This window comes from Chiloscyllium punctatum, chromosome 32, assembly GCF_047496795.1.
Source record: "Chiloscyllium punctatum isolate Juve2018m chromosome 32, sChiPun1.3, whole genome shotgun sequence".
In the NCBI taxonomy this organism is placed as follows: domain Eukaryota; kingdom Metazoa; phylum Chordata; class Chondrichthyes; order Orectolobiformes; family Hemiscylliidae; genus Chiloscyllium; species Chiloscyllium punctatum.
Genome location: NC_092770.1, coordinates 44737876 through 44762263, shown reverse-complemented (window position 1 = coordinate 44762263; position 24388 = coordinate 44737876). Strand labels below are relative to the sequence as shown.

Below are 24388 nucleotides of genomic sequence, written 5' to 3'. Positions count from 1 at the left end.
AAGAAAACCAAAAATGCATGGTTCCTGATCAAGCCCCGTGAAAAGATATAAATTAGGTCAGCAGCTAGTACAGCAACACAGAGAGCCATGGGAATGAATTCCATACATTTCTGATACGTTGTAGAGATGGAAAACCATAATCACTGGGTTTGATATACACTTCCTAGCAGAAGTTTGGGAAGTAGGTTTCTCATTATCTTTTTCAACCTTAGTTTCTGGTGTCTTGGAGAAAATGTAGGGAAGGAATGTTGTTCTCACATTTGCTTTTTTTTTCTAATGAATGGTGTATATTTGAATTCATAGGGTCAGATTGAGTGACAGCATTTGCCTACGTCGTATCTGTTATTAGCCCAATAATTAACAGGGATAATTGAGAAACAGAATATCTGTGATTAAGTCAATGAGTCTTGAAGAATAACTGCTGGAAACCTAGGGGTTCGGGTACATTGTTCCTTCAAAGTTACATTACAGGTAAACAGGGTGGTTAAGAAGGCATTTGGTACGCTTGCTTTTATTGCTCAGAGCACTGAGTAAAGGAGTTGGGATGTCATGTTGAGGTTGTACAGGGCATTGGGGAGGCCATTTTTGGAGTACTGTGTACAGATCTGGTTGCCCTGCTATCGGAAGGATATTATTAAATTGGAGAGGGTTAAGAAAAGATTTACCAGGATATCGCTGGGACTGGAAGGTTTGAGTTATAAGGAGAGGGTGGGTAGGCTGAGGCTTTTTTCACTGAAGGGTAGGAGATTGAGGGATGGCCTTTTGAGGTTTAAAAATCATGAGCACATTGTAAGGTGAATAGCAAAGGTGTGGGGGCGGGGGGGCAGGGGAGTTCAAAATTAGGGGGCATATTTTTAAGGTGAGAAGAGAAAGATTTAAAGGGGACTTGAGGGGCAACTTTTTCACACAGACAGTGGTTCATATGTGGAATGAACTGCCAGAGGAAGTGGTAGATGCAGGTACAATTACAACACTTAAAAAACATTTAGATAGAAACATGAATAGGAAAGGCTTAGAAGGGGTATAGGACAAATGTAGACAAGTGGGATTAATTTAGTTTGGAAAAGTGGTCGGCATGAATGAGTTGGACCGAAGGGTCAGTTTCCATGCTGTATGACTTTATGACTCTACTAGGTTAGCTGGAGGTTTGTGCTACCAGGGCAATGGAGAATTCTGTATAAAAGCAAAACACTGTGATGCTGGAAATCAGAAATAAAACCAGAAGGTGCTGGATGAACGTAGCAGTTCTGGACATAGGAACAGAATGAACATTTCAAGTCCACTATGACTGTTCTTCGAAACATTTCTTAGTTGGGAAATGATGAACTGTCTGCTATGAGGGAATCGTGGTAAGGGCTAAGCATAAAATATCAATGGGAATGTTTTCACAGTTGTCTTTTCAATCTGTTCACAGGGTTCTGATATGCTTGCCTGTCATAATTACTGGCATTGGGCACTATACCACATTGAAAAGGTTTGTTGTTGATTTGGACACTTGATGCTTCCTACGTTTGTATTTATTTGTTAATTGCCATGCCTTCTTTAGCTGCTTCACCAATGATCTTCCTCCCCATCAGAAGGTCAGAAGTGGGAATGGTTGCTGGTGATTGCACAATACTCAGCACCTTCTTTGACTCCTCAGATACTGAAGCAGTCCATGTCAAAATTCAAAAGACCTGAACAATATCTAGACTTCGGTGAAGAGTGGCAGGTAGTATTTGCACCACACAAATACCAAGCTTGAATATCTCCAACAAGAAAGAATCTAACCATCACTCCTTGACAATTAATGGTATTTAATCACTGAATTCCCCATTATCAATATCCTGGGGTTACCATTAATCAGAAACTGATCTGGACTAGTCATATAAAGGACTGTGGCTTTCAGACAAGTAAGAGATTAGGAATCCTGCACAAGTAATTCATCTCCTGACTCCACAAAGCCTGATAACATCTGCAAAGCACAAGTCAGAATGGAATACACCCCACTCGACAGCTCATTAGACAGCACCTACCAAACCCGTGACCATCTCCATCTAGAAGGACAGAGTAGCAGATACATGAGAACACCACCACCTGCAAAATCCTCTTCAAGGCACACACTGCTTGGAAATATATTACTGTTCTTCCAGTGTCACTGGGTAAACATCCCAGCATTCTCTCCATAACAGCATTGTAGATCTAACTACAGGAGATGGACTGCAGCAGTTCAAAAAAAGCAGCTCACCACCATTTTCTCAAGAACCAGTAGGTGTGGGCAAATAGGTGCTGGCCCAGTCAGCTAAATCTACATTGAATTAATAAATTAAAATAAAAGTTAACATCCACAGCCTGATTTTCCAGCATACATATGTTGCTGCCTTGTAGGACTAAAGGATGCTGTACTTTCTCCATGCTGGATTTTACTTCAGTAAAGTTTATATATTAGTGACAGATGCAGAACTGATCTAACTGTTTGAAAATATCTTGGTAAGTTAAATAACAAGAGAGAATTAGTTCATGCAGTGGACTTTGCTGAATTGATTGTCAAATAAGTTTAAGCATGCTTAATCTTCTGCCTAATGAAGTGGTTGTGCTTGAACAGTGTCAATCTGGGGACAGAGTTATTAGAATATTTTAGTTAGAACTCCCGCTAGGAGTCTAATGTGCTTGGGCATGGGGCTTGCCATTTTGAAGAATTTTATGGGGAAGGGTTTGAGAGATGCTAAAGAGGTCAGTGACAAAAGAAATCACCACCTTAAGGCTCTATTCAGCCTCCAATTTGAGATTGCCCGTATTTGGAATGGGCAGACGCTCCACGGACCCTCCTATAGAAGTCTTAACTTTAGAGCAGACCTAATTTGAGTCACACGCCTGCTGGAATGTCAGCATTTTGTGTGCTGGAATGGAATTTATAAAACCAAGTGGAAAAAATGCTTCAACATGAAGTATTCAAAGACAATCAGACATGTTGCCTCTGTAATCCTCTGTAATACACTGTCCTAGCTCTGATCTCTGTGGAAGTGGCCTGCTCTCAGACCTTGAACTCAAAACGATTTTAAACAAACATCTGAAGAGGAGCCAATTTGAAATAAAAGCAGAATAGACAATATGCTGTTTACTAATTCCAAGCCTAATATTTTTCTTAGAATCCCCACAGTGTGGGAACAGGCCCTTCAGCCCAACAAGTCCACACCAATCCTCCGAAGAGCCTCCCACCCAAACGCATTCCTCTACATTTAACTCTGCCTAATGCAGCTAACCTACAAATCTCTGAACACTATGGGTAATTCAGCAAACCTACATATCTTTGGATTGTGGGAGGAAATCAGAGCATCCAGAGGAAGCCTATGCAGACACAGGGAGAATATGCAAACTCCAAACAGACTGTCACCCAAGGCTGGAATCGAACCAAGGTCCCTGGTGCTGTGAGGCAACAGTGCTAATCACTGAGCCACTGTGCCACAATGACTTTTGTAATCATTCCCAGCTTCTCTGGCTGTGCCAGCTTTTATTGTCCATGCTTATATCCTTGAGAAGATGGTGGTAGACAACCTTTCTGAACCACTACAGTGCATGTGGTCTAGGTACAATGTTACAGTTCCATGTCAGAAGGATGGCGTGTGGTTTGGAGAACTTGCAGGTGGTGGTGTTCTAATGTGTTCACTGCCCTTCTAGGTATGAAAAAGGTGCTGTCTAAGGCATCTTGGTGAATTTCTGCAGTGCTTCTTGTAGATAGTACACACTACTGTCACTGCGCATTGGTTATTGAGGGAGTGAATGTCAAAGTTTAGTGGCTGCTGATCAAACAGGCTGCATTGTCCTGGACTGTCAAGCTTCTTGATTTGTTGGAGTTGCATTATCCAAACTGGTGGAGTGCATTCTAACAAAGTCTTGACTCATGCCTTGTTGGAGGACAGGCTATGAGAATTCAAGAAGTGAGTTACTCATCACAAAATTCCCAGCCTTTCCTTTATGTTAAAATCAATGTAGCATATTGAAGACTGGAATGGTTATGGGAATCCAGTTTGTTCATTCAAATTTATGATGAATTATAAAGTCAGTTTCACTTGAGGACAGGTTTTGCAGGACCCTTGTCCATTGGCAGGGGTTCATGTACACAAAATGGAGACAAATATGAACTTTCTAGCTATTAATTACAATGATGGAAAGAAATGAGCAAAATACCTTTAATGTTGTGATCTGTGTCAGCTGAGTCCAAACTCCTCCTGATGGAGCAGGAGAAAAATAGGGATTGACAAAGGTTGATGTGGTCTCTTGGGTCATAGTCCTCTGCCAGTATGTTTAGATTTGAGTGTTCCTCTCTATTTTAGCCTCTGTAACATATACCACAAAGATTGGATTGCTGTTGAGACAGATGTTATTAACAATTCCAAATTATTTATACTGCTGTAACATATCAGACTTGCACATAGGTGCTATGCTTTCTGCTGCTCCTGTTATAATAGTAATTATAGTAATGGCTACCAAAGGTGAGGTAAGTTCATTTATATTGGACTGTCATCGATATGTCTTAGTGTTGTATAGAAACATAGAAAGTATGAGCAGGTGTAGACCATTTGGTTCTTGGAGGCAGCTCCAGCATTCAGTATAATGATGGTAGATCATCTCATTCAGGAGCCTGTCCCTGCTTTCTCTCCATAACCTCTGATCCCTTTTGCCCTAGAATTATATCGAGTTCCCTCTTGATCCTTAATCACATTCTGTGCAAGACAATTCCAAAGGCTCACCATTCTCTGTCCTAAGTGACCTAGCTGATATCCATAAACAGTCTGTCTGGTCTGGAGTTAATACAATAGTGCAAAAGTCAATGCATTCAATGAAATTCATCAACATAAAATGAATTTATGTCAGTCTGCACCAGTTGATCCAGACTGTCCCATATTCCTTCGTGAGTGACGAAAGCACTATCCAGTACTTGCAGCCCTCATAAAGGGACATAAGAAATAGAAATGCTGCACTGATTAAATATGGACTGCTTTCTGAAGCTGAATTTTAAATGTGTTCTTGAAGCCTAATGGAACAAGATTCATCGTGCAACTGAATTGTATTTTATTTGTTCTGGGTGGTACAATATCTTATCTTGGAGTGTTTGATATGAGCAGTGATTATGTTGTGTTTATGCTGTAATTCTTAGGTAAGTCTTATTGATTGTGTTCTTTTCACACAGGGTGATTATGATTCAGCACTCTCAGTTTACGATGCTCGTGTGAGTACAAACTGTAGTTCAAATAGTTGAGCCTTCCTTCACCATGCTACATCAGGTTGCCACAATGCTGGTTGATCACCTTCACACGAATCATCATCTTGTTTTGAATTTGATATGTCAGTACACTTCCTCCCACTAATCCTCCCCATTTATTTAGACCTATTCACTTGGCTTCGTTACATTTGTGGCTTGGTTTTTTTTCAAAGCCAATACATTTGGGAGTAAGGCTTTAACCCAGGGCTTTCTGACAAGAGACAAGAGAACTACTCACTGAGCTACAACAGGATCCATTGATTCATAACAGAAAACCATTTTACGAGACGTGTAGGCTTTCTAGTTCATTTCGTTTCAAGGATTAGTGTGGTATTAGTGTTTGCTGAATACTTTAGCATTTAATGTACACATTGTGCTTGAAACACAGTTAGAGGATATTTTACAGATGTTGTATTACTATACCACTATCTGGAGAATAGTGTTTGCATGTTAATACTTGTTGTATATTATGCAAGTGTAGTATTATTGCAAGTTATTTCAGTTTCCATTCCATTTACTCATTGTACCTAACGCTACTATGAGCTGAATGTTACTGTTTGAAGCAGGATTGATTTGTTTTAAAGAGAACAATTATTTGAAAAGCCTGTTTCGTAATTGCTTTTTCTTATTGTTCCATTAAACATAGTGTCAACTGGGCCAGTTAAGTCAGTCCTCCATCCTCAGTGCATTGTCCAAAGTTTTCCCAAAGCTTTCTTAGTGATGTAATAACATGTACACTTATAATAGGAGTAGCCCTAGTGTTTGGGTGATAACGAAGTGGGGAAGTTGGATGGTCAGGCAGGATTTACATGGATCTCAGGGATGATGTTTGCTAGCAACCAGATGGATACTCTTGTGTAATCCTCTGCATAACTCCCTTGATTCCTGTCTCAGGATCAATTGAAGTACATGAACCATTCAAATACCAGCAGAAGGAGAGAAGGCCCTTGGGAATCCTTCATGCTCACTGCTGAATTTACATTTCCCTTCTGATTTTAGGCACTACGCCCAACCAGAGAGCACTTAGAGGAAAACAAACCCATCATTCTTTAAATTAGGTAAAATAAATTGGGATGTGGTCTATCCCTCCATCACTTCCCCTACTTCTTGGTACCACCTGATGGAAGTGAATTGTCTATTTTAGGGGATGAAATAGGCAAAGAATATCTGTTCCAATATTTATAAAACAGCCTCTATAATTCAAAATATAATTTATTGTGTGAAACAGCTAATGTTTTGATGTGGAAATGATAATGTAACTACAAGTATATTAGTTTATTATTTCTCTCCGCTGCATGTATTTAGCTATGATTTCTTGATGTTGTTTTGTCTGTACTTTGTACAGGTTTCCAAAAGCTGTTTTGAAACTGCATCAATGCTGGATATCATAGACACAAGTTCCATGTTGTATCGACTCCAAATGGAAGGTAAATGCTATCCCTTGCTCAAAGCTTCAAATTAAATACAGTATTTATATCTTTTTCATGAAGTCCATTCATGGGATATGTTGCTTGTGCTGATGTCTATAATTCGTCCAGCACTTTATAACACTTCCTGTTTGACTGACTCTGTGCATGCAACACTTTCCACACAAAAAACAACTTTGCCCTATCATTGGTAATTGTGCCTGAAGACCTAAATTTCCTTTTTAGACTGTCTGTCTCTTTGGCTATAAACACCACCACTGATAAATGGCTTGGTCAGACTTTCTAATATTTACTCTGTAATTTTGGCTATTCTAATGAAATTGAAAGTTATTTTCATCTCTTTTTGTTAATCCTGTTACTGGTTTAATTGTATTGCAACCTTTGTTGGTCTATTTTAAATCAAAGGGTAGAGAACTCTGTGCAGTATAGATACATTGCCCCAACTTTCAACTCCATTGTAGAAAGGACATGAAAACTGCTATAGCGTAAGTTGACCTGAGCAAAGTTGCAATATAATGACATACATCTTTAAAGAAATATCTCTTTAACTGCTGTCAACCATTGCACATGTTGGCAGATATGATGAATTAGGCCAATGGCTTTTTGAGTAGTCTGAAGGAGCAATAAAGGGAGTTAGTTGTAATAAGATCCTAGTGAACTTAATCTGAATGTAGCCTGATCTTCAAATAAATAATGCACATTATTTTATAGTTAGCTGTGAGTGATTGTCATGTTTACATCTGAGAGAAGAATATGGTATGAGCAATGAGAAACCACAGATGTGTGGAGAGACAGAAAGTAAAAAAAACTCCTGACTCTTTCAAGAATGGGAGGCCATGACTCCCATGTTCATCTGCCAAAAATTACCTCTGTTGTGGGTAAATCGCAAGTTACTTTTAATTTGGCCACATATTAAGAAATCTCACAATCAAATACTGAAACAATGATGTAAACATTACTGTATGTCACACCAAAATAAGACCCCTCAAATAAGCAAGTTAAGCCTCACAACTGAACTTGGCTATTATCCAATTAATGGTGGAATTTAGCCATGATTCCAAACAACTGTGTCATTCTGGAAGTGTCCAGTTTGGATCCTTGTGCAGTATTGTTCTTCGAAGCTGCTGAAGATTTCTGGAGTTGAATTCTTATACAATTTTCTGTCTCTTTCAAGTTTGTAGTATGACATTATTGACGATCTTTTAGATTATTTCATCCCGAGTATTGATTACATTTATGGAGACCACAAGTCTGTAAGTTGCCTTCTTTTCAGAAGTAGCTCTACTGTTCCTTGTAATATTCAGTGTTAGCTTTTAAAATAGCCTGTCCAGCAATTAACTCGTTAAATTCTTCAGGGCATTCCTTCTGTAGGCAATCTTAATTGCCCATTTGTCACGAGACAGCTAATTATCTAGCAGTAAAACTCCTGTCTTACAGGAAACAGCTTGTTTGTGATACTTTGACTCCTTTTTCCCCAGGGAAGGTTAATTAGCAAATTGCTTTTAATTCCTTCATAACAGTTCCTCGTTTCATCTTGGGAAACAATTTATTCCAGAAAGAACTATTGCTGTTTCTTCCAATCCATAAAGTTATTAAAGTTCTGAAGTTTACATTGTCACACCTCCAAACTTCCAAAGTTCCAGGGCACTTTCCTGAGTTGGGATTGCACATTTAGGTATTATCCCAAACAGAGCAAAAATTCAGCAGATTGGTTTGCATTCCTGGAGGTGCTTTTAGTACTGTGTACAATGTTGGAAGCTGTGTGGACAACATTGAGTTCAAGAAAAGCAATCATAGAACAATTTGATTTAGGTGACAGAAAGGGGATGCTGTGCTCAAGGTAAGAGAATTAGAAGTCACAAATTGTGGTGGAAGGAATTAAGACGAAAAGATTTTGTCCACTGGCAAAAGAAAAAAATAAAAGGATAGTTGGGAGAAGAAAATTTAAAAATAATCAAAAATTGTATTGTTGGTCAAAAAATGTAGATAGTCTGATTAGTTTGGACATGAAACCCAAAATGGCAAAGTTGCAGATAATGAGGAGAATTGACAAAGGATGCAGCGGGATATAAATAGATGGCAGAGAAAGGGCAGATGAAGTTTAATCCTGATTAGTGTGCAATGATGCATTTTGGAAGATCAAATTCAGTTGTCAGTTATACAATAAATGGCAGAGCCCTAAGCAGGGGGATCTGGGTGTACAGGTCCACAGATCCCTGAAAGTAGCAACACAGGTGATCAAGAAGGCATACAGCATACTTGTTTTCATCAGTCGGGGCATCGAATATAAAAGTTGGCAAGTTATGTTACAGCTATTAGGCCACATTTGGGATATTGCATGCAGTTCTGATAACCACACTACCAGAAGGACGTGGATGCTTTAGAGATGCTGCAGAGAAGGTTTACCAGAATGTTGTCTGGTGTGGAGGGTTTTAGTTATGAGTAGAGATTAGATAAACTGTTTTCACTGGAAAGATGGAGACTGAGAAGAAACCTGTTAGAGGTCTACAAAATTATGATAAGCATAGATGGGGTAGATAATCCAGGGCGGAAAAGTCCACTACAAGAGGGCATTATTCAAGGTACAAGGGGCAACGTTTATGGCAAAAGTGCAGGGAAAAGTTTTGACAGAGGGTGGTGGGTGCCTGGAATGCACTGTCAGTGGAGATGGTGGAAGCAGGCACATTAGCAATGTTTAACCGTATCTTGATAGATGAATGGAAGGCAAACAGAGGGAAGAAAACTGCTCATTGGCACTATGTTGTGAGTCTAAATAAGGATTAGGAATTAGCACAGGCTTGGTGTGCCTGTTTCTGTGCTGTATTGTATTGTAATGTATTGTAAAATCTTGAAATTAGTTGGGTTGGATTAGAATCGCCAAAGACAAAGAGATTATTAATGTAAAGAGTCAGGATGGAAAGGAGAAGATTTTAGAAGGGAAGTTAGGAAGGGACCTGATGAAGATCTTTAAACAATCAGGATATGAAAAGATGTGAAAGACAGCAGAGTGTATTGTTCAAATTGGGAAATGTGTTGCAGATTGTGTAGAGAGTCTAAAGTGAGACCTAGCACTTCCACCCAGAAGTGAACAGCATGTTTAAATGGGTGTTTTTTTTTGTTTCTGTTATTCACATGTTTTTAAAAAATTATTCACATGTTATTGTACTGCTGATTACATAGTTAAATCATGTATTATTGTGTTGATGATCATGTAATTAATTACAATTATGAAGACTGAAAGAACAAGCCAAATCCCCTGTTCCACTGACAGTACAGTCTTCCACAGGTGTTAATGTTGACAATCAATGGAAGAAACTTGCTAGAGTTACCAAGGATCATGCCAAAGACCAGATTCTTATCTTCAATGATGCCCATATACTGATGTCACTGTTTGGAGCTAAAGAGATTAACACTGCAAATGAGGTCATCACATCACTGCAAGAACTCTCCAAGTAAGCATGCCTGTATATCAGACACTTCCAGCCATTTAAAGGCTTGAGAATAGGTTCTCTCAAGGGAGTTATTTCCATACTGCAGACTCTGGATGCCAATCTGTTGATACATTGTGATATTACTGAAAATCTTACCTATTTATAAGTAATTCACTGAAAATGAACCCTTCTTGCACATTGTCTATTGTTGTTCTTACATTTTGAATAGAAATAATTGTTTCAACTCAAAGCAAGGGACAGAATTGAATACCAAAATGCTGGAATGTAATCATCTAACATAGTTACTGTGAGGGTCAGAATTTAAAGCATTTTAGAAAACTAAATGCAAGAACAGGAGTAAGCCATCCAGCATGTCAAGTTTGCTTTGCATTTGGAAGGATCATGGCTCACCCAACAGCTCCCTCAAATCTGCACTTTTGCCTATCTGATGATCTTTAACTTCCTTTGCTTAACATGTATCTATTCACCTTTGCTTTAAAAATATTCAATGACTCTGTTTCCACCACCTTTCAGAAAGTGAGTTCCAAAGACTCAAGACCCTCTGAGAAAGAAACATTTTGTCTCATCTCCTTTTTAACTGGTTGACTCCTAATTTTTTGAATAGTGATCCTTGGTCTAAATTCTCTAACAAGAGGAAAGAACCTCTCATATGTACCTGTCAAGATCCTGCAAGATCTTATGTGATTTATTCAAATCACTTGTCTAAACTTCAGCGAATGCAAGCCTAGCCAGTCTAATCAATCCTTCAATGACAATCCATCTATTCAAGGTATTAATGCATTTATATATTCCCTGAAATAAGTTGACCGATGCTATGCACAGTGCTTCAGATGAAGTCTTACCAGTACCCTGTGTAACTGAAGCATAACTTCGCTACTTCCTTCATCATAAATGGCAATATATTAGTAGCTTTCTTGATTAATTGCTATATCTGCATGCTAACCTTTCATGCACAGGGACACATTGACTCCTCTGTTCAATTTATCTGACTTTGCCTTAGTTTGCAGTGTCAGTTCTCCAGTCTCACTTTCTATGGGACCAATGCCCACTTTTTAACTCTTCTGTAAATATTTATAGAAACTTGATTATTTGTTTTTAGCTTCCTAACTAGCTTTTTCTCTTATTCTAACTTTCCTTTCTTTATTGTTTGTTTTTTTTGATAAATTATCTCTAATCTTCTCATCTGTCAATTGCCTTTGCACAATCATACTGCTTTTCCTCTTAGTTTGCTCATTATCTTTAATATTTCAAAATAAACATGGATAATAGCTCAGCCCGTGGGATTTTTCTTCCTGTTAGAACATTACTATTTCCACTTAAAGTTAGACCCTGCAACTTACAATAAAGTGTCAGATTTAGCAATTATGGGTATCAAGAGTAGGAATACAGGGTCAAACTGTGAGATCTCAAATTGTTAAACCTACATAGACAAATAATTTTCCAGGACAGATAATTGTGTAAGCTATATGATTCCATCTACACAAGAAACTGATTAACTGCTTCTAAAAGAAAGATATAATCAGGAAAATAGTTGAGAAATTGTAATAAATTAAGAAAGGCTTTTACTAAGAAAAACCAAAGATTTGCATTCAGTGAGCTACTGTTATGCGCAACAAAGGATATTTTGTAGTGAGATGCCTCATATAAACAATTAGATTTGACTCCAGAATGTTGTTACTAGCAGGTGAGAAAGAGTAGAATGGCTACCCTTCATAAAATCCCTTTAGTGTGGAAGCAGGCCATTCGGTCCATCGAGTCCATACCAATGCTCAGAAGAGCATTCCACACAGATCCACTGCTCTACCCTGTAACACTATATTTTCCATTACTAATCCACCTAACCTACACGATCCCTGGACACTATATGGGCAATTTAACATGACCAGTCCACCTAATCTGCACATCTTTGGACTGTGGGAGGAAGCTGGAGTGCCCGCAGGAAACCCACACAGACACAGAGAGAATGTGCAAACTCTGCACGGTCACTGCAAAGCCGGAATCAAACCCAGGTCCCTGGTGCAGTGAGGCAGCAGGACTAACCAGTGAGCCACCATGCCACCCCAAATTTGGCCACAAACTATTTTTCTAAGGATGTGGTTGTCAATTCAGCCAATTTCTAACTATTAAATACTGTGACTGTAAAAGAGATACAGAGACAGGTTTCTTTGTTAAGTTTTAGTAAAAGAAAGAGAATAATACTTATCAGATTTCACCCAATCTAATAAATGTAATCTAGTACTCTACACATACATGCACTCAGATTCACACATAAGTTACTGTAAGGATGGATTAGTTAGGTTTTTTTAGAGCCTGTCAAAATGTATTTTTTTCCAGGATAGGGGAGTCCAAAACTAGAGGGTATAGGTTTAAGATTTAAAAGGGATCTGAATGGCATTTTTTCATTCAAAGGGTGATGTGTGTATGGAACGAGCTGCCAGAGGTGGGTACGATTACAACGTTTCAAAGGCAACCGGAGGGTATATGAAAAGGAGGGGTTGAGATGGATATGGGCCAAATGCTGGCAAATGGGATAGCTGGTCAGCATGGACAAGTTGGTCTGTTTCTATACTGTATAACTCTCCAACTGACAAGTTATCTGAATATGATCAGGGCTAATGGATTCCATGACCATTACTTACATTAGATTATGGGTGGATGAATTTCTTTTTTGGCCAGAATTCATTGTCTGAGGTGATTTCACCTAATACTCTGTCTTGCCCAGTTGCATATCTCAATGATTGACTACTTTATGAATTGGTTAGGAGATAGTCAAATCACATTCTTTCAAGGACTTTGTCTCTGCAGTTTTCAAGACAGGCTGGCTCCATCTTAATGGCACTAGAATTTCTGAGGTACAATCATGTAAACATCCAGCCATCCCTAATAGCTGTTGTTTTAAAGTCTCCAGAATGCTGCTTTGGTCTTCTAAAACTAAATCAATGATTTTCAGCAAGTAAATAGATAGTGTTGTTTTGATATAAAGCATGGCTTTGTTACAACACCAGCAGGTAAAAGTCATTTTGTACTGTGCCCCTCAGGTGCACTAATTGTCTGATCTATTTATAACATTGGCAACTAACTTTAGTGATTAAGTTCATAACGCTTTATTCAATTAAGAAATGAAAAACTAATTTGATTCTAATTGTGATTGATGTGTCATTAAGGGGGCAATACAGCAATGATATTACATTTTTAATTGTCTGAAACTTTGAAGGTAACAATATTGGGAATCATTGGGTTACTTGGGTTACTTGGTCTCTTTTGTATTTCCTCTAAACCCAAGTGCCCAACTAGTACCTGCCTTCCTAACTGTGTCCGGAAATCCAACCTCTAGCTCACCTGCCAAGTCTGCTTAAAATTGTTAGGGACAACTCTGCCTTACCAAATAATTCTTAAGTGCAGTACAGAACAGAGTGTTTTACTTCACCAGTATTACTGACCAATACCACATCCAAATCTTCATCGCCTGTTTTTAATTCACTTCCAGACAAATGTTCAAGCATTGTTAAATTTCCTGGAGTCATCAGAAAAGTTAAAAATTGTACAAAATGTAAAGTTCCCCATTTTAACTGACTTTCAGACCCAGATTAATGCAAAGCATGGACAAGATTTCTGTAACTGAACAAGAATAATTATTTATTGCAATAATTAGACTCTAGCTATATGTAAATGATTTTAAATCATCAGCTTATAATACCACCAATTAAAACTCTCATCACCTTGGAAATTCCCCCTTACACACAGACAGGATAAATTGGGTTATGGGCAGAAGGGCCAAACTGGAAAGATAGTTTTGATAGTCTTTGTTCCTGGGTTTTGTTGTTAAGATGATCTTTATGACTCTTCTGCTGGCCAGCATATTACTTCTGTCATCTTTCTCTGGATGTGTTCACTGGTTGGTAAGAGACACAAGGCAGTCAACTTATAAAAAAAATCCTACTTATCAATTAAAAGGCATAACTTACAGCAACTATTGTAGGAAAGATTAACTTGTTTTCTTCAGGTTTATAGTGAGTTTTGACTGGTGAGAACGGAGAGACTGCTTCTGAGCTGGGGAAGAACTGAATACTTGTCTCTCTCTCTCTCTCTCTCTCTCTCTGTAACTTGTTCCCAGCTGCAGGCTGGTCAGTTACCTGAGAACCAATCACAAATTTATTGGCAGGCAGAAAGGTCTCTGTGGTCGATAATGCTAAATTTAACCCTATCGCAGTCCATAGACTGATCATGTTGTTGCCAGCAAAAGCTGCGTCTGTACACCCCTTGGCTTCAAATCGTCCATAACTCAACCATCAATTATTGTTCATGCAATCCTTCACATAATGCCTGGCATGGGTGTCAGATAACTTGCTTTCAAAACATACAGCCACCCTTTTAAATACAAAGTTTAAAGTAGGTCCTAATCATTTCAATCCCCAGTTTTGTAAAAACCAAAATTTTTTTAAAAAATGCAAGTTTACAACACTATGTATTTGAATGCAGCAAAAGAAGGAATGCTTATTTTTGTCTGAGATGTTCAAACCACAGTTTTGTTTTTGAATGTTTACCAGGGCAGCCCTCCTGCTTGTAAAGTTTTACAAACGTGCCTGTTTTGTTTCCCAAACTTGAATCAATGTGATGTTAATTCTCTGATACAGAGTAACAAATTATAACTTAAAAATAGTGAAAATAGTAACTTCTTTGAGAAAAACATTTCTTCCTAGTAATATCAGATTGGTGCAAAGTTCACGTAGATACCAAATTTGTTTTGCTTGTGAAGAAAGCCTTTGGTGAAGTCTCACATTAGGCTGTGTATTTCCATTGGATGATGCTCATCTACAATAAAAAGCTGCTTAAATCCATTTCTGGAAAAAGTGCTAATTGACATTTTAATGAAAATTATGAATTCACATGAGACAAAATGCAGTGAGCCATATGCATCAGACCACTAATTGTAGAATTTTTTTTTCAGAACTCCTGGTGAAAACTATCAATACCAAATTGGTAAAGATTTGGGACTTCCTATCTGTCAGGCAATAGCAGAGTTTGCGAATGGAAATTACAGTCGCACTGTGGATCTGTTAAATCCAGTTCGTTACCAGATTCAGAACATTGGAGGCAGTAATGCACAGGTATTTTCTGGTATATTTTCAGAATAATCAACATCAGCTGAAATCAGATTACACATCAATCTCAACCGCTCTGAAAACATGTTTAAGTGATGGCAATATATGGCACAGGAATAGACCATTTATGCTTTGAGCCTACTCCATCATTTGATAATGTGACAGCTCATTATCAACATTGCTTAGATGCCTTTGTTCCAAATCTTTTGATGCAGCTACCTAACAAGAATTTACTGATCTCAATCCTGAAAGCTCCAATTGTTCCTATTATCCACAGATGGGGAGGAAAGAATTATAGATTTGTCTTAGAGTTTTTGTGTGATTTTGCGAAGTGGATTAAACCAAATAGAATATTGGGTGCAATTCTGGTCTCCCTTCTATAGGAAGGATGTTGTGAAACTTGAAAAGGTTCAGAAAAGATTTACAAGGATGTTGCCAGGATTGGAGGGCTTGATCTATAGGGAGAGGCTGGGGCTATTTTCCCTGGAGCATCAGAGGCTGAGGGGTAAGCTTGCAGAGGTTTATAAAATCATGAGGGGCAAGGATAGGGTAAATAAACAAGGTCTTTTCCCCAGAGTGGGGGAGTCCAGAACGAGAGGGCATAGGTTTAGGGTGAGAAGGGCAAGATTTAAAAGGGACCTAAGGGGCAACTTTTTCATGCAGAGGATGGTGCATGTATGGAATGAACAGCCAGAAGAAGTGGTGGAGGGTGGTACAATAACAACATTTAAAAGGCATCTTGATGGGTATAATAATAGGAGAGGTTTAGAAGGATATGGACCACATGCTGGCAAATTAGACCAGATTAGATTACAATATCTGGTCAGCATAGATGATTGAACCGAAGGATCTGTTTCCGTGCTGTACATCTCTATGACTCTACTATGCTACTCCCCTTTAATTTTATAAATAAAGTTGTCATTTGGCAATGTTTGAAAATCCAAATACAAACATCCACTGCATTCAGAAGAGGTGTGTCTAATAAGGATAAAATAATAATGGGGGATTTCAATTTTCACTGCACTGGGAAGCAAAACCTACAATGAAAAGAACAGATGATGCATTCATGAAATGTAAATAATAATTGTTTTCTGGATCAGTATATTAAGGAAGCAATCAGGGTGTTTTAAATACTGTACTGTACACTGAGACAGGTCTACTTCACAGCTATGTACTAAAGGGATCATATAGGTAAGATTTACCACTAGATGATAGAATTTTACATTAGCTGGAATTTTATGCTCATTGTGGAGTGGCCTTTACTTCACAGAGGTGTTACAGTGCAGGAGGAGGCTATTTGACCCATCTTGCCTCCATTCACTCATCAAACGAGCAACGTTACCTAGCGCCAATGTGCTGCTTTTTCAACATTCCCTTCTACACTATTTATATTCAAATAATCATCCAATGCCCTCTTGAATGCCTCAATTGAACTTGCCTTCACCACACTTTCAGATGGTGTATTGCACACCATTATTTTCAACGCATTTCACAAACCAAACTTCCTTAGCAGGAGGTTGGTCAGAATAAAAATAATAACATTAATAATTTTGTGTCAGATTTCTTTGAACAAGCTAAATTGAAGGATGTGGGGGTCTTTTTACTCAATTTATTTTTACTGCATTAGATGCATGAATTTTTGTGTATTATTTATTCCCTTCCTTGCCTTTGGAGACAGGAGCTTGGTTTTTAATTCATGCTGAAACCAGGAAGGAACCGACAGCTGCTAAAGCAGGGCTATTGGCCATCAACCACATTTTCTAATTTGTGGGATTGAGAGAGTGGCGGGGCTAGGCCACCAGCCTGTACGCAGTGCAGTCAATTAGGCCTATTAAACCCACTTAAAAATGCCTCCAGGTTACTGTAGGTGGCAAGGACCAGTTTAGCTTTGTGAAGATCATTTTCAAGTAGGGACTCGTGGCATATGGTAGTGCTCCTCACTCTGAGCCAGGAAACCTGAGTTCAAGTCCCATCTGCTTAAGAGGTATCATAGCACATCTGAACAGGTTGATGCAAAATAGCTAAACTGAAGATCTCGTCCTCTAGGCAGGCTTAGAGTCCCACCAGGTATTTGCCAGGTGCAACTGCAGGAGCATTTGGCCACTATGGAGAGAGATTGCTCCCACCACTGTGAAGGATCGGCTGCAAAGAAAGGCTTAAAAAAGCATTACAAGAGGGTGTCTCCATTAAATGCACAATGCATTCATGCTACCACCTTCAAACTAAATTCCTGCTGTTGAACTCTGAATATGTTATGGTATTGTGTCATATAATTTGAACAAATTTGTGATAATTGGATTTTTTTGACTGCAGATTATCTAATTTCTTTTAAACAATTTTGTTTTTTGCAGAGAGATGTCTTTAACCTGCTATTAATCCATGCTGCTTTAAAATCAGACAGCAGAGATCACCAAAAACTAGCCAGGTATGTGCCAGATTTAATGGAGGCAATAGGCTTCTGGTATCGGGCTTGAAAACTGGGAGGGTGTAGAAGAAAAGATGGGGGTGTAAACTTACTGATTCACTAGGACATGGGCTGCAACTGGTCAACAACAGCCAATTACCTGCCAATTAATTCTTGTCCCTTTGAAAGATGGTTACCTGTCCTCAAAGGCTGCTGACCAATCAAAAGGTGCAACCAGAATTGGTGGTCACTGCTGGAGCTGCAGGTGGAGAAAGACAAGGTGATTGTTGTGTGATCTCACAGCTAGGTAAAGGTGGGGTCTGTGGACGCTGGGGTCAGTTGGACATCCCTAGGCTGTGTGGATTGGTGAGGGCAGACAGCACCCTTGCTGTGTGAGCAGTTATTGCCGCAAAGGAGTAAGTAGCTCCTTGACCAAAAGTACCTAAAGTAGAGGTAAATCCCATGCCCCTTCCCATTAAGCCAGCCAGGAAGCCACCAGAGTTGACATTGTGACCTCCTGACATGGTAGAGAACTCAACTGGTTTCTGGTTGAGAGGATTTTCTGACACCTTTCTTGCCACAGACAAAGTAGCATGCCAGTGCGACAATGATTTCAAGAACGTGACAATTCTGTGATATGATTCATTATAATGACGATTGACCCAGTTTGTACATTGCACAATTTTTCAATCCATTGTGCCTGCATTGTCTCTTTAGGAGACTTATCCAATCCTTCTCATTCTCTTGTTGTATCCCACAACTCTGAAAATATTTCCATCTCAAGTTTATATGAAATTTCCTGTTCAAAGTTACTACTGAAGCTGCTTCATTTACCCTTTCTCTTCATTGAAAATAGCTTTGTCTAGTTATTATTGGATCACGACTAAATCAAAGAAATGATTTTTATATAACCTTTTCAGACATATTGTATAGACCAGACCAAACCCCTTCAAAATATATCAAGGAAATAGCTGAGACCCGAAATTATATCTTATTTAAAGGCAAGTGTAAGTGCTGTGATGTGATTCGATTGGTCAAATTACTAGATTTCAACCAACTTAAGGTGTTGATTGAAATGTTAGCTGTTTGCTCATGTGGATGTTAAAGATTCCATGACAGTACTTAGAAGTGAAGAGGCATTATCCCTGATACGAAGTCAAGAATTATTCATCAATCAACATCACAAAAACATCTGAGTGTTCTCCCACAATATTTTCAGAGTTGTGGGATACAACAAGAGAACGAGAAGGATTGGTTAGGTCTCCTAAAGAGACAGTGCAGGCACGATGGACTGAAAAATTGCAATGTGCAAACTGGGTCAATCAACATTATATTGAATCATATTACAGAATTGTCACGTTCTTAAAATCATTGTCGCACTGGCATGCTCCCTTGTCTGTGGCAGGAAAGGTGTCAGAAAATCCTCTCAACCTGAAACCAGTTGAGTTCTCTACCATGTCAGGAGTTCACAATGTAAACTCTGGTGGTTTCCTGGCTGGCTTTAGGGGAAGGGGCATGGGATTTACCTCTACTTTAGGTATTTTTTGGTCAAGGAGCTACTTACTCCTTGGGATCTTGCTTTATGCAAAGTACTGTTTCCTAAATTACAGAATTAGCTACATTTCAAAAGTGTTTCAGTGACAGTAAAGCATTCTTGGATTTCCTGTGGTTGGAAAGGGTGCTAAGTAAATGCAATTTTATGCTTTTGTTTATTATATGGATTCACCTTTCAATTACCCTAACCTGACAAATGAAGCACCATCAATTAAAAAAGAATAGTCAACTGATTAGCTTTTTAATGCATTATCTTTTCTCACTTTAAGATAAAGTCAGATACCACAGAAAAGTAACATTCCTTTGCATCTCATCCATTCTTGTTCATCTTGCTCAACTCATTTACTTGAAGGGCTTTTGCCTGAAACGTCGATTTTCCTGCTCCTCGGATGCTGCCTGATCTGCTGTGTTTTTCCAGCACCACCACAATCTTGACTCATTTACTTGTATGTTAATCATGAAAATCTACAGGACTAACAGCCTGAAGAATATCACAATTTACTTATTGATAACTTTGATTTTTGAACCCGGGACATGCATCTCTAAAAGAAACCGATCTGGCATATAGATGGTAGTTAGAAAATGTGGCTCTTACCAGCTATCCACTGGCAGTATGGCTCAGAGAACGATACTCTGCTCAAATTGGCCCTTTAATAAAATGCAGTGCCTTGGACCCCCCCAGGTAAGTTGCTTTGTTGCTGCTTGGCATAATACTACACCTTCTCTCTTAAGAGTGCAGACCAGCTTGAATTCTCGAACGAGGAGTCTCCTTCTGGCACTTACTCCTCCATCAGAGATCACCTTGTTTGAAACTGGCAGATGTTTTCCTCCAAAGGCTCTCTGGAACTTGGAGCAGTGACTGGAACACAAATAAGGCCTAGCTTATATCTCAAGGTTTTCACTTTACACTTGCCTAACGTAATGTGCAAGACCAGTGAAAATTCAGACCCATTACCATCAGGTTTGTAACATTTATTATCTGGATTTGTTAGACTTCTTAGGCAGTGGTTCAGGTTGAGCACGACTGGCTTCCACTCTCATCCAATGGATTCTGAGATGTCTGGTAAATTCAATGTGCTCAATCTGCAGACTCTGTCACATGCAGGGAAAGTGGTGCTTGTGAGGTCAGACAGATGAGGTTTGTGTGTTCCCTTGACACCTTTGCCTCTGCAGCTCCCAACAAAGTCTTTTAATGAATTCAGTATCTTACTGAATGAACTGTCTCCATTTTAGTTGGTCACAAGAATCGGAGGGGATGTTTAATCTCTTCAAGCTATCTTGAGGACATCACCCCTAAAATATTTCTTCTCTTATCCTGGGAGTCTCCTGCCATGGCTCAGTATGGATCTAGTGTCAGCCATGATTTGGAATTAGTTGCTCCTTTGGGAGTAGGAATGCTATTAAAATTTTCTAGTTTACTTAGCAATAACTCTTACTGTTTTCCAAGCAATCAACAAATTATGAAACACCATTTTATAAACAATTTCTCATACAATAATAAATATGTTGTATGTTTTAGGTTTATTTGAAAATATGCTTGTCAGTGAGGCTGGAGTTATTTTATAACACCAAAAACAACCTGTGTAATCTGTTACTAAAAACACAGTTCACTTTGCTATTCCCTATTACCCGGAAATCACAATAATCAATGGTGCACTAAGGCTGCAAGATGCGAGGAATTCTGCTTTGAGTAACTTCACTTCTGACTTCTCAAAGCCTGTCCACTATCTATAAAGGGCAACTTCCAAACTTGGGATCTCTACCATGTAGAAGGTAAGGGTAACACAAGCAGAGGAACACCACAGCCTAAAAGTTCCCCATCTTGCCTCACTATCCTGATTTGAAACTATATTCACTGGTGATCAACAGAAATCCTGTAATCCTTTTCCTTACAGGACTGTGGGTATACATATGTCTAAGGAGCTCACCATCAAGAATATTTCAAGAATATAAAAACTAGAATTATCATCCTGAAAACCACACTACTATCAGAAAATGCAGGGGATTAAACAAATGAATTCTGAAATTCATCTGGGGGAAGTAGCATTGAATACTTAACAAGCTTGAAATTGTCTTAATGATTTAGCAGAGGTGTTGGTGCAGTTCAGATGAGTATGCTAAGTGCATTATTATTTAATTATTCAATTTCAGAGCATTCACATGAAGTAGAATTTGGATCTGTATTTATTCCCTCTAAACTTCATGACTACTTTCTTGTAATTTTCTAGGTTTTTAATGTTTTTCTTTCACCAATAGATGCCTCGTCCTGGAGCGAGATGCTTTTCGACCAAACTCCCCAATGACTGAAAGGCTGATTCGCAAAGCCACAGCACTGCATAATGTGGACTGAATCAAGATTAAGACATATTCAATACAAATGGGATAATTACTTTAACTTGCTTTAATAGCCATTTGCTAATAATTATAGGGATTATAATTAAGGGAGGGAGTGATTGGAACAGGAGGAGGGTATCATGGAAAAACGATGGGAAGGAGAATGGATAGAATATGGATGTTAAAAACAAAACACTTCTATGAGAACAGTGGTAAGACAACCCAATTATGGATTTTAAAAATAATTTGCCATTAGATTATTAATTACACATTTCATCTCCTTGAGTAATGTTGCAGATTCAGCATGAAAGCTTCGTACTTATGCTCCCCTTTTGAGTGTAAAATATGATATTGACTCAAGCCTGTGATTCACTCTATCGATTTTGTGCTTTCAATGTATTTCTGGGCCTGTAACTGCTCAGCAAGATCCTGTTCCAAAAACTAAGATTCCAGTCTAGCATTTCTTTGTTTACATCACTCCTCTATCTGGACCCCTTCCAGTATGGATGCATTCAGAGTATTTCTCCAGTTCCTATCAAGAATTTAATTGTATTTTTCATTCGTCCTCTGTGTCCAATTTCAAAATTAAATTCTGCTTGGCTCCTTTATTTTTTACTTTTGCTGTTCAGCTCAAAAATAAGTTTCAGTTTGCTGCTATTTGTTCTGGGGACTATTATAAGCATAGGATAAAATCATGCCTCTTGTATCTTATTCATACAGTCATACAGCACAGAAACAGATTCTTCGATCCAACTCATCCATGCCGACCAGATATCCTGATCTGACCTGGTCTCATTAGCCAGCATTTGGCCCATATCCCTCTAAACACTTCCTAATCATATGCCCATCCAGATGCCTTTTAAATGTTGTAGTTGCACCAACTTCCGCCATTTCCTCTGGCAGATCATGTCCTACATGCACCATCTTTTGTGTGAAAAAGTTACTCCTCAGGTTCTTTTAAAATTTTTCCCCTCTCATCTTAAAAATATGCTCTCTCATTTTGGATTCCCCACATCCAGGAAAAAGACCTTGGCTATTCAAGCTATCCAGGCACCCTGTGATTTTATAGACATCTATAATGTCACCCCACAGCCTCTGACACTGCAGTGAAGAAAGATCCAGCCTATTCAGCCTCTCCCTCTAACTCAAACCCTCCTGTCCTAGGAACACCCTTGTAAATCTTTTCTGCACCCTCTCAAGTTTAACAACATCCTTCCTATTAGAAGGGTGACAAGAAGTGTACGCAGTATTCTACAAGTGGCCTCACCTATGTCCTGTATAACCGCGACATGACCTATAAGGGTGACTCTGTAGAGGTTTGTAAAATCATGAGGGTTATTACGCTTAAAAGATACTTGGATAAGTACATGAAGAAGAAACATTTGGAGGGATACAGGCCAAACATGGGTGGGACTAGTTTCGGATTATGGTTGGCATGGACTGAAGGGTCTGTTTCCAGGCTGTCTGACTCTATGACTATAAAGATCTTGAAATATTTTGTATCACATTTTAAATGTATTCTGATTCTTATTGTTTAGAATTCCTATCATGTTAATTCTACAAACACCAATACAAATGTGTCATTTTATATGCTGTCAGAAGTTCTAGCTTTATAACCAATTTGCTTTGACATAAATATGAATGAAGAATATCTATGAAAACTTTTTCATGTGTAAGTTTGTTTTTGTACAATTGATCAAAATTATATTCCTTTTGGAAATCATGATTTTTGCTAACCCTTCCTCATTAAACCTATTTTTAAAAACTCACTGTAGTTAAAGCACTTGCTTTTTAACTGTCGAATTTTGGATTTAGATCCAACTTGCTCCTAACTGATGTTAGTATTCATCTTCAGGCTTTGCCACAAAGCATTCATTCAACACATTTTAATGTACAATGGTTTCAATAGGTGGGCACAGTTTTCACATACAATCTGGTTGCCATGGGGAGAGAAACCCAGTTGAATGAATTTAATGGTGGCTGACAGGATGAAGGAGATAGAATGGGAAGTGTGCAGTATTCTCATTTATTTTCCCTTCCCTGTATCAGCATGGAGATTCAAGTGTGAACCAGAAATTACTGGCTTCCTGATGAGAAGGCTGGCCAATGAGAGCTGGGAATGGAGCCTCCGTGCTCAGTTACATGTGTGGGGGTGATGTGAACAGGAGTGGACTATTGTGAGCTTAAAGTTGGTCACTGTTGGCCATTTAAAAGCACAGTAGTACAGGAGTGGTGACAACTCCATGTTTTATGACAGCACTCTTTGAAGAAGGCAGTGTCCATATTGGGCACTGAAGTTGCAAAAGATGAGAATATTTTTCCCTTTTCTGGACTATTGTGCTAGATGTGTTTGTTTCAGGATCCTTGCCAGGACGGTCTATCCAGTAATAGCCCTGGTAAAATGTAGGATATGATTGTAATGCATCTCAGCCTATGTTCATGCTTTTCTCACCAGGCATATCTTCACCCAGTATTCCCTATCTTCAAAAAGTCTACTCTGTAATGGCTCTGGTAGCTGAGAGTCATTACTCCCAGGATAGCAGTCTCACACTTGCAGGATCGGATTAGCCCAGTGGAGCTTTGAGGGCCACAAGCACACAATCCATCACAGCTTGAGCTTCAGAGAATCCAGAAGTAAACACAGATTTGATGGTGTAGTTGGAACAGGTTAAACTAGCCTGTCAGGAGATTGGGAACTTGATGGGTAACCAAGTTTAATGAAAGTGAAGTTACCAGAAATAGAAAAACTGCTAGGGATATTAAAATATAGGAGAGACAATGTTTGACATCAAAAATGCTTTCAATGTGGATTTAATATCAAAAGGACAAAATTAAGGACACTACTAAATACATGCAGCATTTGCAGCAAGATA

At 38.7% G+C, this 24388-nt stretch overlaps 1 protein-coding gene across 1 annotated transcript in view; it reads left to right on the top strand.

Moving 5' to 3' along the window:
* Positions 1–23278, top strand: part of ttc38 (tetratricopeptide repeat domain 38) — a 46858-nt gene extending 23580 nt beyond the window's left edge. Inside the window, exons 8-14 of the mRNA XM_072552238.1 lie at positions 1415–1474; positions 5171–5209; positions 6588–6669; positions 9956–10121; positions 15070–15229; positions 17575–17648; positions 21438–23278. Coding sequence (XP_072408339.1) covers positions 1415–1474; positions 5171–5209; positions 6588–6669; positions 9956–10121; positions 15070–15229; positions 17575–17648; positions 21438–21531 — 675 coding nt within the window. The 3' untranslated portion in view covers positions 21532–23278. The remainder of the gene's footprint in view (positions 1–1414; positions 1475–5170; positions 5210–6587; positions 6670–9955; positions 10122–15069; positions 15230–17574; positions 17649–21437) is intronic.
* The last annotated feature ends 1110 nt before the right edge of the window (positions 23279–24388 follow it).